Below are 17,000 nucleotides of genomic sequence, written 5' to 3'. Positions count from 1 at the left end.
CAGGGGAGCAAAGGTGTGCAGGCAGAGGGAAGTTTTACAATTAAATTAACTGAGGCATTCTGTGAAAAGCTAGTGCTTAAATCACTGAACACAATCAGATGTGGGAACAGGAATCAAAGCAGAGAGAGACTGAGGAGAGAGAAAAACGGACAAACGAGAAGAGCAGAGACGGACCATCAAAGGAGGGAAGAGAGGAATATTGTCTGTTGCGAAATAGAATGAAGGAATCAGAGAATAAAGTTGTATTTAATTCAATAATTCTTTTCTTTCTGCTCAAACAGATCAGATTTACACGGTTAGTGAAGGATTGTCAGGGCTGCCTGACATACCAAGTTGTCTCCCAACAGGATGAATGCTGGTCATCGAGATGCTCTGCTCCAGGGAGAGTTCAGGAACATCCCTGTGGACCAGTCTAACGTGGTGCGGGTTTTCATCAGCTCCACTTTCACAGGTTCCGTATGAAACACTTGTCCCTCTTGTCTGTTGTGCTTTAAACAAAGGTAAAGCCAGAGGCCCACCGAGGCCAGTCCAAAGATGTGCGGGTTAGGTTGATTGGCCATGCTGAAATTGCCCTTAGTTTCCTGAGATGCGTAGGTTAGAGGGATTAGTGGGTAAATATGTAGGGATATGGGGGTAGGGCCTGGGTGGGATTGTGGTCGGTGCAGACTCGATGGGCCGAATGGCCTCTTTCTGTGCTGTAGGGTTTCTATGATTCTATGAAACCAAGGAGACTGCGGGTACCAAGTTTCAATACCTGGTCTATACTGAGTTAGCTGAACTCCGTTGCAGCCAAAGAGGGCAAATGAACATTTCCCCCCCATCACTTTCCATTACTAGGAAATTACAGCTAAAAGCAACGCGATGCTCAGCTGTGCTGCACCCCATGGGATAATCGCCTCCTGTTCCTCACTATTAGGCCACACAGAGGGTGATGTGCAAGGTAACAGAGCCAACTGAGGCTTTTGATTTGATTTGATTTATTATTGCCACATGTATTTTTTTTAATTCATTCGTGGGACATGGGCGTCGCAGGCTGGCCAGCATTTATTGCCCATTCCTAGTTGCACTTGAGAAGGTGGTGGTGAGCTGCCATCTTGAATCGCTGCAGTCCCTATTCTGTGGGTTGACCCACAATGCCGTTAGGGAGGAAATTCCAGGATTTTGACCCAGCGACTGTGAAGACAAGGCAATATATTTCCAAGTCAAGACGGTGAGTGGCTTGGAGGGGAATTTGCAGTTGGTGGTGTTACCATGTATCTTGTCCTTCCAGATGGAAGTAGTCATGCGTTTGGAAGGTGCTGTCTAAGAATCTTTGGTGAATTGCTGCATTAGGTATTAGTATACAGAGGATACAGCAGGATATAGATTGGTTGGAGACTTGGGCAGAGAGATGGCAGATGGAGTTTAATCCGGACAAATGTGAGGTAATGCATTTTGGAAGGACTAATACAGATAGGAAATATACAGGAAGTGGCAGAACCTTAAGAATATTGATAGGTAGAGGGATCTGGGTGTACACAGGTCACTGAAAGTGGCAACGCAGGTGGAGAAGGTAGTCAAGAAAGCATACGGCATGCTTGCCCTCATCAGCCAGGACATTGATTTTAAAAATTGGCAAATCATGTTGTAGCTTTATAGAACCTTAGTTAGGTTCTTGGAATATAGCGTTCAATTCTGGTCACCACACTAGCAGAAGGATGTGGAGGCTTTGGAGAGGGTACAGAAAAGATTTACCAGGATGTTGCCTGCTATGGAGGGCATTAGCTATGAGGAGAGGTTGGAGAAACTTGGTTTGTTCTCACTTGAACGACGGAGATTGAGGAGCAACCTGATAGAAGTCTACAAGATTATGAGGGGCATGGACAGAGTGGATAGTCAGAAGCTTTTTCCCAGGGTGGAAGAGCCAATTACTAAGGGGCATAGGTTTAAGGTGCGAGGGGTAAATTTTAAAGGAGATGTATGAGGCAAGTTTTTTACACAGAGGGTGGTTGATGCCTGGAACTCGCTGCTGGGGGAGGTAGTGGAAGCAGATACGATAGTGACTTTTAAGGGGCGTCTTGATAAATACATGAGTAGGATGGGTATAAAGGGATATGGTCCCCGGAAGGGTAGGGGGTTTTAGTTCGGTCAGGCAGCATGGTCGGTGCAGGCTTGGAGGGCCAAAGGGCCTGTTCTTGTTCTTTGTTCTTTGTTTTACACAGTGAAAAGTATTGTTTCTTGCACGCTGTACAGACAAATCATACCATTCATAGAGTACATAGGGGAGAAGGAAAAGGAGAGGGTGCAGAATGTAGTGTTACAGTTACAGGTAGGGTGAAGAGAAAGATCAGTTTAATATATGATCGGGTCATCGGAGTGAAAATGGGTGAGTTAGGTCCTGGAAACAGCTAAACAATATTCATTTCCTGTTCAGTTGTTATGTTCACTGAGAATTGTAAAATCGGCTGGCACAGCTCCCATCCCATTCTTCCCGTTGTGGAGATCTGATGTGGAGGGGGCAGGGAAGGTATCTGATAATAACAGGGGGTTGTAGCCAGCTGTGGTGGGCAAAGTGTGACAAGAATTAAATGGGACATTGCAGGGAATGCAGCAAGATTTGGTGGATGAATACCTCCAATGCAAACAGGGGGATAGAAGCTGGCAGGAATCTAACAGAGATACCTACTGAGTTCCTGACTATGTCTTAGAGTATTTCCTTCACCTGGTTCTGCCAGTGCTTGTTCTAATACTGCGAAGGAACGGAGATATATTTCCAAGTCAGGATGGTGAGTGGCTTGGAGGGAAACTTGGAAGGTGTTCCCATGTATCTGCTGCCCTTGTCCTTCTCTTGATTCCCTAGATACAAGAAAGAAAGGCTTTGTTTCCAGGAAGTTGTATCAATCTGCAATTTCCTTACCAACCCCTTCTACCTAGTTTAATTTTTTTTATTCATTCATTGGATGTGGCTGGGTCAGCATTGATCTGCCTGTGGACTGAATGGCTTGCTCGGCCATTTCAGATCCATTGCTGTGGGTCTGGAGTCACATGTAGACTAGACCAGATAAGGACGGCGGATTTCCTTCCCTAAAGGGCATCAGTGAACCTGATGGGTTTTTACAATAATGGTTTCATGGCTCCTCAGTCAGGGCTGCTGCAAGGGTATTTACTGCCCCTGGTGAACCTTCAGCCTGCCACTCCAACACACACACTGAGACAAACACACGAACATATACACACACATACATGCACAGACACACGCACACAAGCACTCGCAGACACACATGCATACATACACACACATTCACATGTACACACACACATACAACACAGACATATACACACAGATACACAAAGATGCACAGATACACACAGCCATATGCACACGCACACACACACACACACACACACACACACACACACACACACGCAAAGAACAAAGAAAATTACAGCACAGGAACAGGCCCTTCAGCCCTCCAAGCCTGCACCGACCATGCTGCCCGACTTAACTAAAACCCCCTACCCTTCCGGGAACCATATCCCTCCATTCCCATCCTGTTCATGTATTTGTCAAGATGCCCCTTAAAAGTCCCTACCGTATCCGCTTCCACTATCTCCCCCGGCAACGAGTTCCAGGCACCCACTACTCTCTGTGTAGAAAATCTGCCTCACACATCTCCTTTAAACCTTGCCCCGCGCACCTTAAACCTGTGCCCCCTAGTAATTGACTCTTCCACCCTGGGAAAAAGCTTTTGACTATCCACTCTGTCCATGCCTCTCATAATCTTGTAGACTTCTATCAGATTGCCTTTCAACCTCCGTCGTTCCAGTGAGAACAAATCAAGTTTCTCCAACCTCTCCTCATAGTTAATGCCCTCCATAGCAGGCAACATCCTGGTAAATCTTTTCTGTACCCTCTCCAAAGCCTCCACATCCTTCTGGTAGTGTGGCGACCAGAATTGAACACTATATTCCAAGTGCGGCCTAAATAAGATTCTATAAAGCTGCAACATGACTTGCCAATGTTTAAACTCAATACCCCGGCCGATGAAGGCAAGCATGCCGTATGTCTTCTTGATTACCTTTTCCACCTGCATTGCCACTTTCAGTGACCTGTGTACCTGTACACCCAGATCCCTCTGCCTATCAATACTCCTAAGGGTTCTGCCAGTTACTGTATATTTCCTATCTGTATTAGACCTTCCAAAATGCATTACCTTACATTTGTCCGGATTAAACTCCATTTGCCATCTCTCCGCCCAAGTCTCCAAATGATCTATATCCTGCTGTATCCTCTGATGTTCCTCATCGCTATCCGCAAATCCGTCAACATTTGTGTTGTCCGCAAACTTACTAATCAAACCAGTTACATTTTCCTCCAAACAATTTATATATATTACAAACAGCAAAGGTCCCAGCACTGATCCCTGAGGAATGCCACTTGTCACAGCCGTCCATTCAGAAATTCACCTTTCCACTGCTACCCTCTGGGGAGGGTCTGCTTTGACCGAGCCAGTTTTGTATCCACCTTGCCAGCTTACCTCTGGTCCCATGCGACTTCACCTTCTGCACCAGTCTGCCATGAGGGACCTTGTTAAAGGCCTTACTGAAGTCCATGTAGACAACATCCACTGCTCTACCCTCATCAATCAACTTCGTCACTTCCTCGAAAAACTCGATCAAGTTCGTGAGACACGACCTCCCCTTCCATGTTGCCTCTCATTAATACGTCCACTTATTTCCAAGTGGGAATGAATCCTGTCTCAAAGAATCCTCTCCAATAATTTCCCTACCATTGATGTAAGGCTCACCGGCCTGTAATTACCTGGATTATTCTTGCTACCCTTCTTAAACAAAGAAACAACATTGGCTATTCTCCAAACCTCTGGGACCTCCGAAAGCTCGTGGCGTTTGCTACCAAATAAACCTGTTGGACTTTAACCTGGTGTTGTTAGACTTCTTACTGTGTTTACCCCAGTCCAACGCCGGCATCTCCACATCATGACCTCCCCTGTAGCCAGTGAGGATACAAAGATTTCTCTCAAGGCCCCAGCAATTTCCTCCCTTGCCCCTCTCAGTATTCTGGGGTATATCCCCATCAGGCCCTGGGGACTTGTCTACCTTAATGTTTCTCAAGAACCCCAATATCTCCTCCTTTTTGATCTCAACAAACACACATGCACATAGACACACACACAGACACATGCACACAGATACATCTACACACACAAGCACACAGGCACATAGACACACACACACACACACACACAAACACATGCACACAGATACATCTACACACACAAGCACACATGCACATAGACAGAGACACATGCACACAGATACATGCACACAGATACATACACACAAACACACACACCCATAAATAGGCACACACACATGTACGCACAGACACAAACACATATTTAGACAAACACACAAATATACATACACCCACACAAACGTATGCACACACATACATGCACAGGCATACACGCATACAGGCACATACAGACACAAGTACCCACATCTACATGTACACACACATACACACACACATAACCACACAGATACGCACACACACATTCACACACATGCACATACACATAACATATACACATACATACACAGACAGACACATACAGACACACATGCATAGATAGACACACAGACACGCACATGCATACACAGACAAATACATACAAACATACACAGATGCAGATGCAAACATATACATACACATATACACACTGGCACACACAAAAAACATACAAACACTTATAAACACATACACATATGCATAAGTAAACAAAAACAGAAAATGCTGGAAAATCTCAGCAGGTCTGACAGCATCTGTGGAGAGAGAATAGAACCAACATTTACAGTCAGGTTGACAGAACATTGGCTCTATTCTCTCTCCACAGATGCTGTCAGACCTGCTGAGATTTTCTAACATTTTCTGCTTCTGTTTCAAATTCCAGCATTTGTGGTATTTTGTTTTAATATTTGCATATATACACACATCCCCACATGCAGTCACACACACATACACACACAGTTAACTTTTGAAAATGAATCACTGGTGGGTAGTTGTTACCTATGGCCTCCCCTCACTCCGGTCTCAGGCTGCCTCCTTTCAGCAGCACCATAGTCCCTTGGCACCGCTCACTACATTCCTGCATTCCATCTACGTATCCCTCGCGAGATCTTAACACCCACATCATCGCAAGATCAACCAGGAGCTTTCTGGTTGGTTCAAATGCGGAATCCCCATTTTTGATTAATTGTTATCACTGTTGCTGAATAGTAAAACAATCTTTAAACAATAAAAATCCTTTAACTGAGGGGGGGTGGGGCGTTGGGGTGGTCTAGAATAAAGGGGTCACAGTCACAGGATAGAGAGTAGGTCATTAAGGGCTGAGATGAGGAGAAACATCTTCACTCAGAGGGTGGTGAACCTGTGGAATTCTCAAACACGGAAGGCTGTGGAGGCCAAATCACAATGTATTTAAGAAGGAAATAGATAGATTTCTAGACTCTCAGGGTGTTAAGGATTATAGGGAGAGTGCAGGAGTGTGGCATTGAGATAGAGGATCAGCCCTGATCATATTGAATGACAGAGCAGATTCAATGGGCCAAATGGCCTCGTCCTGCTCCCACTTTCCATGTTTACCTCCGCCTGACTGGATGGTTGGTGTCGGGATTGTGCTAACAATGAGTCTTGAAGCTGGACTATTCATAATGAAAAGTGTTACGCTGTATCATCATCCAGAAAATGAGTATTCATTCATATCCTGGCAGATATATGCACACTGCAAATTTTAATATAGTTCCTTAGCTGGATTATGGCACAGAGGGTTTATTGCTATTTAACAGGGAATCTCAAAGTGTATCAGACTTGCTAAGTTCCATCAGCGCTTCACTAAGCCAATCACCACTCGAAATTGAAAAGCTATCCTTAACGTTATAATTTTGAAAATGTTGCCACTCAGTTACTGTTCAGCAAAAGTGAATTTAAAATATTTGCATTTCATTTCTGCATGTTCCTAAATGTATTAGCATTTGTCTCTAATGTGCTACTTTGACCCAACTCTGCCCCCATGCTACTATTTCGAACAGAAATAAAACATAAAACACTCGATTGGGTTGAACAACGGAAACCCTTCAAAAGCCAATTCGGGAGAGTTCAATTCTTTATTTATCAGATTATTGTATATAATCTGCATCACATTAACTGCTTTGACTGCAACTAAAGAAAACATGGTTGGCACTAAATTAAAGGATGGTAGGTGCACTAGTTCATGTTACGATGGCTAAATGGTGCCACATCAAAGGTTTTTAAAACAGTTACCACAATTTCTACAGCTGGAGTGCTGGACACAATCCCTTTCACTCAGTATCAATAACCTAATCTGTAGAAACAAACTTGTTACGCAATCGTCAGCATAAATCAAGTAGATTTTCAGTTCCATTTTTGCAGTTTTTTTATCCTCCACCCGCACAGTGCCACCTTAGATGACTGGATGTTAGATGGTCGGCCCCTGTCCTCAGTGCCTCCTGGTCCTCAGATCCTTTTCCAGTGATTACAGATCATTAAATAAAATTTGCATTTATAATGCGCCTTCAGCTTATTAAATAGGAGCGCAGTCCGACAACATTTGACACTGAATCACAGAGAGAGAGGTTTTCGGACTAGTGACTACAAAACTGGAAGGAAAATGGATGGGGCAGCAGGAAAATATAAAGTCAGCATTGTAGGCTGCTCTTCCCCTTTGAGGGGCAGAGTTCACTGATGATGATTTAATCTTAGGATCAGCACACCCCAAGCAAGGTTGAGAAGGGGGCCTTTATGAATAAAATAAAATCAGCCACTACAGGGATTAAACCTACACTGTTGGCTTTACTCTGCATCTCAAAGCAGCCATCCAGCCAACTGAGCTAATCAACCTCCACAGGAAATTATAGGGCCATAGCGATTGGTGAACACAAAATATGGGTACTAAAAATTGGTAAATTGTGTGAAAAGACTGAAGGAGACATGTTTCACAGTTTAGAGATCTCATGAATGAAAACGAGTTATTAGTATGATGTGCCTTGATGTCAGTGGAGGGATGGTCAGTAGGACAGTGTGTCCCAGCCTCAGAAGAACAAGAGGGCAAATTTCACAGGAGATCTGACTATACTATTCCTGATTCACAGAATTACCAGTTTAGGTGGCACAGTGGCACTGGGTGCGATTCCCAGCTTGGGTCACTATCTGTATGGAGTTTGCACATTCTCCCTGTGTCTGCGTGGGTTTCCTCCGGGTGCTCCAGTCTCCTCCTACAGTCCAAATATGTGTGGTTTAGGTTGATTGGCCATATTAAATTGACCCTAGTGTCAGGGGGATTAGCAGGGTAAATATGTGGGGTATGGGAATGGGGCCTGGGTGGAATTGTGGGGTCGGTGCAGACTTGATGGGCCGATTGGCCTCCTCTGCACTGTAGGGATTCTATGATTCTATGAATCTTAAAACTACTGGAGATCTGCTGCTCTGTACATAGGTATTATATCCAGAGTCATCTGTCTAAGTTTGAAGTGTTGAGCAAGCAGAGTATTCTCAGCCTTAAAGGAATATGCAACTTAGCAACAGAATTATGTACTGTAGGTTGCCTGGTACAACACTTGTGTTATACTGTAAACTAATGCCCTAATATTCTGTTTCTTATATTTAAAATTCCTTTGTCCTCAGTGGATTTTCCTAACTTTTCATCAAACCCAGGTGATACGGGGCAAAGTGCTCTGGTCTTGTGGAGGTGACACAGGTCTAGGGTCAAGAGTTTGATCAGGGTCCAATTGGATCTCAGTTTCTTTAGGTGCTTGATCGGCACAAAATCAGAATTCCCACAGTTACCAGCTCTTCCCGTCTATCCCAGATATGACCATGGAACGCGATGCTCTCCTGGACAAGGCCTATCCAGAGGTACAGGCTTTCTGTCAGAAATTGGGCCTGGTCTTTGAGGTGAGTCAGACCATCAGCCAGCTCGGCAACATATATCATTGGGTCACTTCTGTTTTGGGTGAAAACTATGGCGGTAATTTAACAATTCCAATGACAGGGTTTGCGGCAGAGAGGGAGTGTGAGCAAGAGTGTAAGAGAAAGTGCAAACGAGAGTGTGAGAGTGTAAGCGAGAGTGTGAGCGAGAGTGTGAGCGAGACTGTGAGAGAGAGGGAGTGTAACACGGTGTGTGACAGAAGAAGGGTGTGACAGTAAGGGAGCATGACACAGAGGGAGTGTGACAGAGAAGAATTACAATGTGGGGGCAGTGTGAGAGAGAGGGAGAGTATCTTAGGGAACCAAGCAGAAGTGTGTCAGACCTGGTGGGGATTGAGTTTGGGTTGTTAAATTTGGAAATTGGATTTTGACTATTTCAGGAGGGGGTGGGGGTGGGGGGGGGGGGTGTTGATGGGGGGAATGGGAGGGGTGATGAAGATTCATCTGATTATAAGTTTCCCATCACATTTTGGTTTTAGAGTGACAGTGGAGACAGTGGGTATATGAGGGAAGGGAGGTGCTTGGGGAAGATCTCCTGCTCCCCCGAGCTCTGAAGCAGTGTTGGAAAGGGACTTAGCTGTTGGATTCTATCTTTATCTGTTGCTTTTCTTTTGCTTTGTGAATCATTTGCTAATGTTGGTAAATTTAGAGTCAGCAAAATTCAAGCTAAGAAGACCACGTCTGCCTTTGGAGTATGTTCATTGCTGTAGTAACTAAGCCTCCAGTCTGCATTTGCTTAGGGCTCTGATTTCCAAAATGTATCTTTATTAAACCCAAAAGTGGGCTTGTTGGAGACAGGGTGCAAACGCTATCCAAAAACTAATTGTTTAATTAGCCACCCATTCTTGGGGATTTAAATTCCACCCGATTCATTAATGCAGGAACACCAGCTAATCTTATCTACTAACATCCTTTAGGTAGTTGACATGCGTTGGGGAGTGCCGGATGCACTGACTGCTGATCACATGAGTACAGAACTGTGCCTGAGGGAGATTGAATCCTGCCAAAGGATGTCAATGGGACCCACCTTTATTGTAAGTTGTCCTTTGCCTTTTGTATTTCATTGTTCTTCTCTCCTCCCTCCGTACACTCTGGTCCTTCGCCACTGCAATAATCGCAATGTTTATGTGAAACTGGCAGGCTCTTGTTGGCAATCGCTATGGTTATCGACCTATTCCCCGTGTAATCGAAGAAAAGGAATTTGAGGAGTTGTTATCCAAGTACTCCTCAGATTCCAGGGCCTCTAAACTGCTTCTGGATTGGTTCTGGAAAGACGACAATGCCATTCCTCCTGTCTACATCCTTCAACCCATCACCACACAGCTGCCAGATTACAGCGACAGGTGCCCCGAGAAGCAGGCAGCACACGAGGAGGCAGTGCAGTCCTGGTCAGAGCTACAGCAACAGATAGCTGACCTACTCCGTACAGCAGCCACTCAGGCGGAGCAGGAGGGCCAAATACAGAAAGAGGCAAAACACAAGTACTTCAAATCAGGTAAGCTCCACAAGACCCAGTCAAAGACATTCACCCTCTCTGTAACACAGACTGGAATGTGCCGACTTAGCTGATTCTGGGCGACAAAGCTCTCTCTCTTAAAAAGAGCAAGAAAGGCTGTCATTAAAGTTAAACATTACTCATTCATAAGATGTGAATGTTTTCTGGCAAGAGCAGCGTTTATTGTCCATTCCTAATTGCCCTTGAACTGAGTGCCTTGCTCAGCCATTATAGAGTCAACCACATTGCTGTGGGTCTGGAGTTACATGTAAGCCAGATTTCCATTCATAATGGATTGTTATGAAAACCCAGTAGCTCATGATCATTATTAGTTGAACTAGGATTTGATTCCCAAACTACTAATCGAATTTGAGTTGCCCTTCCCAAATGCATTGGTGGGATCTGAACTCACGTCTCCAGGACATTGGTCCCAGCCTCTAGATTATGAGCCCAGCAACATCAGCATTTTGCAATTGTCCCAGAAGACATAGGAGCAGATGTAAGCCATTTGGCCCATCGAGTCTGCTATGCCATTCAATGAGCTTATGGAAGGTTTGAATTATGGGGAGAGGCTGGAACTTTTTTCACTGGAGCGTACGAGGATGAGGGGTGACCTTATAGGCATTTATAAAATCATGAGGGACAGAGATAAGGTGAATAGCCAAGGTATTTTCCCCAGGGTTAGGGGAGTTCAAAACTAGAGGGTATAGGTTTAAGGTGAGTGGGGAAAAATTTAAAAAGGATCTGAGAGGCAACTTTTTCACACAGAGGGTGGTGCGCATATGGAATGAGCTGCCAGAGGAGGTAGTAGGAGCGGGTACAATTACAACATTTAAAAGACATTTCACAGGTACATAGATGGTTTACAGGGATATTGTCCAAATACAGGCAAATGGGACTAGTTCAGTTTAGGAAACCTGGTCGGCATGGATGAGTTGAGCCAAAGGGCCTGTTTCCATGCTGTATATCTCTATGACTTTATGATTGATCTGATATGATAATCCTCAACTCCACTTTCCCGCCTTATCCCCATAACCATCGATTCCTTTATTGATTAAAACTCTGTCTATCTCAGTCTTGAACATACTAAACAACCCAGCCTCTACAACCCTCTGTAAAGAATTCCACAGATTTACTACCCTCTGAGAGAACAAAATTCTCCTCATCTCTGTCCTAAATGGGCAATCCCCTTACTCTGAGATTATGCCCTCTGGTCCTAGACTCTCGCACAAGGGGAAACAACCGCTTAGCACCTACCCTGTCAAGACCCCTGAACCTTTCAGCATCTATCTTGTCAAGGCACCTGAGAATCCTATATGACTCAATGAGGTTGCCTCTAAATTTTCTAAACTCCAATGAGTACAGGCCGAACTCACTCAACCTCTCCTCATAAGAAAATCCCTCCATACCTAGGATCAACCTAGTGAACCTTCTCTGGGCTGCCTCCAATGCCAGTTTATCTTTCCTTAGATAAGAGGACAAGAACTGTTCACAACATTCCAGGTGTGGTCTAACTAGTGCCTTGTATGGTTTTAGCTGGACCTCCTGATTTTTATATTCTGTTCCCCTTGAAATAGAGGTCAATAATTATTTGCCTTCCTTATTACATGCTGAACTTGCATGCTAATTTTTTGTGATTTATGCACGAGAACCTCCAAATCCCTCTGTGCTGCAGCTTTAGTTTAGTTTATTTATTAGTGTCGCAGGTAGGCTTACATATCACTCCAAAGAAGTTACTGTGAAAATCCCCTAGCTGTCACACTCTGGCACCTGTTCGAGTACACTGAGGGAGAATTTAGCATGGCCAATACACCTAACACCTCAGACTGTGGGAGGAAACCAGAGCACCTGGAGAAAACCCGGGGAGAATGCGCAGACTCCACAGTGACCCAAGGTGGGAATTGAACCCGGGTCCTGGCACTATGAGGCAGCAGTGCAAACCACTCTGCCACCGTGCCGTCCACGTTAAGTGAATGGGCAAAAATGTGCAGATGAAGTACAATGTAGGAAAATGTGAGGTGTCCACTTGGGCCGGACGAATAGAGAAACAATATTATTTGAATTGAGAGAGACTGCAGAATGCTGCAGTACAGCTGGAACCGGGTGTCCTTGCACATGAATCACAAAAGCTTAGCATGCAGGAACAGCAGGTGATTAGGAAGGTAAACTGGCCTTTATTCATAGAATCATAGAAACCCTACAGTGCAGAAGGGGGCCATTCGGCCCATCGAGTCTGCACCGACCACAATCCCACCCTACCCCCACATATTTACCCGCTAATCCCTCTAACCTACGCATCTTAGGATTCTAAGGGGCAATTTTTAACCTGGCCAATCAACCTAACCCGCACATCTTTGGACTGTGGGAGGAAACCGGAGCACCCGGAGGAAACCCACGCAGACACGAGGAGAATGTGCAAACTCCACACAGACAGTGACCCGAGCCGGGAATCGAACCCGGGACCCTGGAGCTGTGAAGCAGCAGTGCTAACCACTGCGCTACCGTGCCGCCCCCCCGCAAGGGGGATGGAGTCTTATTACAACTGTACAGGGCATTGGTGAGACTTTCTATATCTTTCTACAGTCTTTCTCCATTTAAATGATGTTCAGCTCCTTTATTCTTCTCACCGAAGTGCATAATTTCATATTTTCGTGCATTATAGTCCATCTGCCCAGTTTAACCTGTCTATATGCCTCTGTAGACTCTTTGGGGGGAATTTTCCTGTCCTGCCCGCCACGGGAATCATAGCAGGCAGGGCATGGACCATGCAAAGATCTGTTGACCTTGGGCAGGATTTTCCAGTTTTGGGGCAAGCGTGGCTGGAAAATCCCAGCCTTTGTGTCACCCTCACCACTTGCTTTCCTGCCTATTTTTGCATCCTCTGCAATAGTACATTCACTTCCCTCATCCAAGTCATTAATATGTATTGTAAATAATTGTGACCCCAGTACTGATCCCTGTGGCACTCCACTAGTTACAGGTTGTCATCCTGAAAATGCCCCTCTTATCCCAACTCTCTAATATTCTATTAGTTAACCAATCCTCTATCCATGCTAATATATTACCCCCAACATCATGGGCTCTTATCTTATTAATTAACTTTTTATGCAGTGACTTATGGAATGCTTTTTTGGAAATTCAAGTATATTACATCTACTGGTTTCCCTTTATCTATCCTGCTTGTTATCACCTCAAAGAATTCTAATAAATTTGTCAGACATGATTTCCCTTTCATGAAGCCATGCTGACTCTGCTTGATTATATTATGCATTTCTAAATGCTCTGCTATTACATCCTTTATAATGGACTCTAACATTTTCCCAATAATAGATGTTAAGCTAACTGGACTATAGTTACCTTTTTGAATAAGGGTGCGACATTGGCAGTTTTTCAATCCTGAGATTTTTCTGGAATTAAGGATTCTTGGAAGGTTATTACAGTGCATCCACTATCTCCGTAGCTAACTCCTTTAATATCCTCAGCCCCATTAGTTTCCTTAATACTGTCCTCCTAATTATTATTAATGACTGAACCCAGGCTACCTTGATTTGTTACAGTTAAAATACAACACAGTTCTAATCTAGATCAGGGTTTCCCAAACTTTTCCAGCCACAGAATCCTTTTGGCCTCCCAGGAATATTGAAGGACCCCATAAGAAACATTCTTATTACATTGAAAAATTAATCAACAAAGAATGTTTATTATTGTGTAATAGGTACAAACATACAAAAACAAACTTAAAAGATTCTTCTGTGTCTTATATGTGTACATTTATGATAACAAAAATGTTCTGTTATTCAACAAATACTTTCAAGACTCACCTTTTTGTCATTTTTAATGGGAGCACCCACTTACACATACTGCCTTCCCCATACCCTCCCTCACCTTCACTCACCCTCACCCTCTTCCACACCCACACTCACCCTCCTCCGTACTCATTCTCACCCACTCTCATCCTCATCAATCCTCCCTCGCCCACGCCCTCGCCCATGCCCACGCCCTCGCCCATGCCCACGCCCTCGCCCATGCCCACGCCCTCGCCCACGCCCACGACCTTGCCCTCGCCCACGCCCACACCCTCGCCCACGCCCTTGCCCACACCCACACCCACACCCTCGCCCTCGCCCGCGCCCTTGCCCACGCCCTCACCCTCGCCCTCGCCCACACCCTCGCCCACACCCTCGCCCACACCCTCGCCCACACCCTCGCCCACACCCTCGCCCATGCCCACGCCCTCGCCCACGCCCACGCCCTTGCCCTCACCCACGCCCACACCCTCGCCCACGCCCTTGCCCACACCCACACCCTCGCCCTTGCCCGCGCCCACGCCCTTGCCCACGCCCTCACCCTCGCCCTCGCCCACACCCTCGCCCACACCCTCGCCCACACCCTCGCCCACACCCTCGCCCATGCCCATGCCCACGCCCTTGCCCACGCCCTCACCCTCGCCCTCGCCCACACCCTCGCCCACACCCTCGCCCACACCCTCGCCCACACCCACGCCCACGCCCTTGCCCACGCCCTCACCCTCGCCCTCGCCCACACCCTCACCCTCACCCTCGCCCACACCCTCGCCCACACCCTCGCCCATGCCCATGCCCACACCCTCACCCTCGCCCACGCCCTCGCCCACACCCTTGCCCACACCCTCGCCCACACCCTCGCCCACACCCACCTCATCTTCCTCTTGGACTCCCATGGCCCCAACTCCACTCGCCGCAGAATCTAGTTTGGAACCCCTGATCTAGCTGAATGAGGAATGCTCACACAAAAGCAAACAAATTAACTTACCCTTGTCCCTACTGCCCTCCCTGCTCCCTCTGTATGGACTGCTGAGTTTAGTGACTCATGGATATCTTGAGGAAGTAGTGGCAGGGTCTTATATGACTATGACATTAGAATCTCAAGTGAGTACCTGTTGCCTGCTGCTTACCATCTCCTACATGTATTCTGGGAAGTAAAAACAGATTTAGTTGGGAATACTTCAGGAACCTCACTCCCACCATCCCCTACAACTGCCATTTTAACCACATTCCCACCCAGTTTGTGCAGGGTAATCTGGGTGAAATTGGGACTCCATTTTCTCTCGTTCTCACTGATTGGACTCTAGTTGCTGCTGTCCAGCATCATTCTGTCCTTGTGATGGTCACTTTGCCCTCTTGTGTTACAGTCACTGAGTTTGAGATTGACCAGGGCCTTCAGGATACAAGAGAAAGGGAGGTGCATTTTTCAATCTTCATCCGTGATGTTCCCAACATCCAGGATCATTATGACCAGGAACAATTTCACAAGTTTATTGATGTTACAAATAATGGGAGCATCGACACAGAGGCTCAGGAACTTCTCACTAGCTTAAAGAGCCGAATCATCACCAAATATTCAAAGAACCTCCATGTACACCAAATGCAATGGTCGAATGGAGCGTTGGATGAGCAAAGTGAAGCTCACGGGGAATATCTCAATAACCTGTGCCAGAGCTTTGTCAAGGACATCAAGCAGCAGATCCTCAGCAGGGTCAAGGATTGCCATGATGCCCGGGATGAGATCAATTGGCTGTTTGAAGAGTTGGCTCACCACATGGCACTCTGCCAAAAGAAGTGCAGCATCTTCTGTGGGCGAGCCCAGCTCCTTGCCAGCATTTGCCAAAGCATTGAACTGCAGAACATTTGCACCCACAGGCCATTGGTTATCCATGGTCCTTCAGGGACTGGGAAGACAGCAATCATGTCAAAACTTGCTGAGGAGGTCAGGAAAAGCCTTGGTAAAGGCACTGTTGTGGTCACCAGGCTGCTGGGTACATCAGCGCAGAGCTCAGAGATCCACTCAGTGTTGCAAAGTGTCTGCTTCCAGGTGTGCCTGGCATTCAAATTCAAACCTCCTTTGGCCCACGTTGTTAACTCTTACAATGAGCTAGTCCGGTTTTTCCACAGTCTCCTAAGCACTGTGTCCAAGAAGAATAAGGAGGCCCTTGTCCTTATTTTTGACTCCCTGGACCAACTGTCTTCCAATGATGGAGCTCACAGACTCCACTGGCTGCCAAAGGAATGCCCTCCAAAGGTTCACCTCATCATTTCGACCTTACCCGAGGAATGCAACATCTTAAATGTCCTCCAAGAAGCCATTCCAAGCCAAGAGTGCTACTTCAAGGTGGAACCCCTGTCCTGTGAACATGGCCAGCAGGTGATTGACATGCTATTGGCCACAGTGAGGAGGAAGCTTACAGAAGAGCAGCAGGAGCTCATTCTGGAGAGTTTCAGGCAGTGTGGACAGCCTCTCATGCTCAAGCTGTCTTTCAATGAAGCCAAGAGGTGGAGCTCTTATGTGCCAGCTTCTGAGCTCTACATCGCTAAGGGCACACAGGAGGCTGTGCGATTTTTGTATGCACGTCTAGAGAAAAAGCATGGCAAAGTCTTGGTATCACACGCTCTGGGCTACATCGCCTGCTCAAGGTTGGTCAAACTACTTTCCATTGCAAGGCAAGAGTCACTAGAATTGGTT

At 46.1% G+C, this 17,000-nt stretch overlaps 1 protein-coding gene across 1 annotated transcript in view; it reads left to right on the top strand.

Moving 5' to 3' along the window:
- The first annotated feature begins 348 nt into the window (after positions 1 to 348).
- Positions 349 to 17,000, top strand: part of nwd1 (NACHT and WD repeat domain containing 1) — a 66,468-nt gene continuing 49,816 nt past the window's right edge. The window contains exons 1-5 of the mRNA XM_078221350.1: positions 349 to 451; positions 8,889 to 8,974; positions 9,925 to 10,041; positions 10,148 to 10,502; positions 15,673 to 16,951. Coding sequence (XP_078077476.1) covers positions 349 to 451; positions 8,889 to 8,974; positions 9,925 to 10,041; positions 10,148 to 10,502; positions 15,673 to 16,951 — 1,940 coding nt within the window. The remainder of the gene's footprint in view (positions 452 to 8,888; positions 8,975 to 9,924; positions 10,042 to 10,147; positions 10,503 to 15,672; positions 16,952 to 17,000) is intronic.

This window comes from Mustelus asterias, chromosome 9 (assembly GCF_964213995.1).
Source record: "Mustelus asterias chromosome 9, sMusAst1.hap1.1, whole genome shotgun sequence".
Classification (NCBI taxonomy): Eukaryota; Metazoa; Chordata; class Chondrichthyes; order Carcharhiniformes; family Triakidae; genus Mustelus; species Mustelus asterias.
Note: the sequence above shows the minus strand (reverse complement) of the source record. Positions and strands in the feature narration are given on the sequence as shown.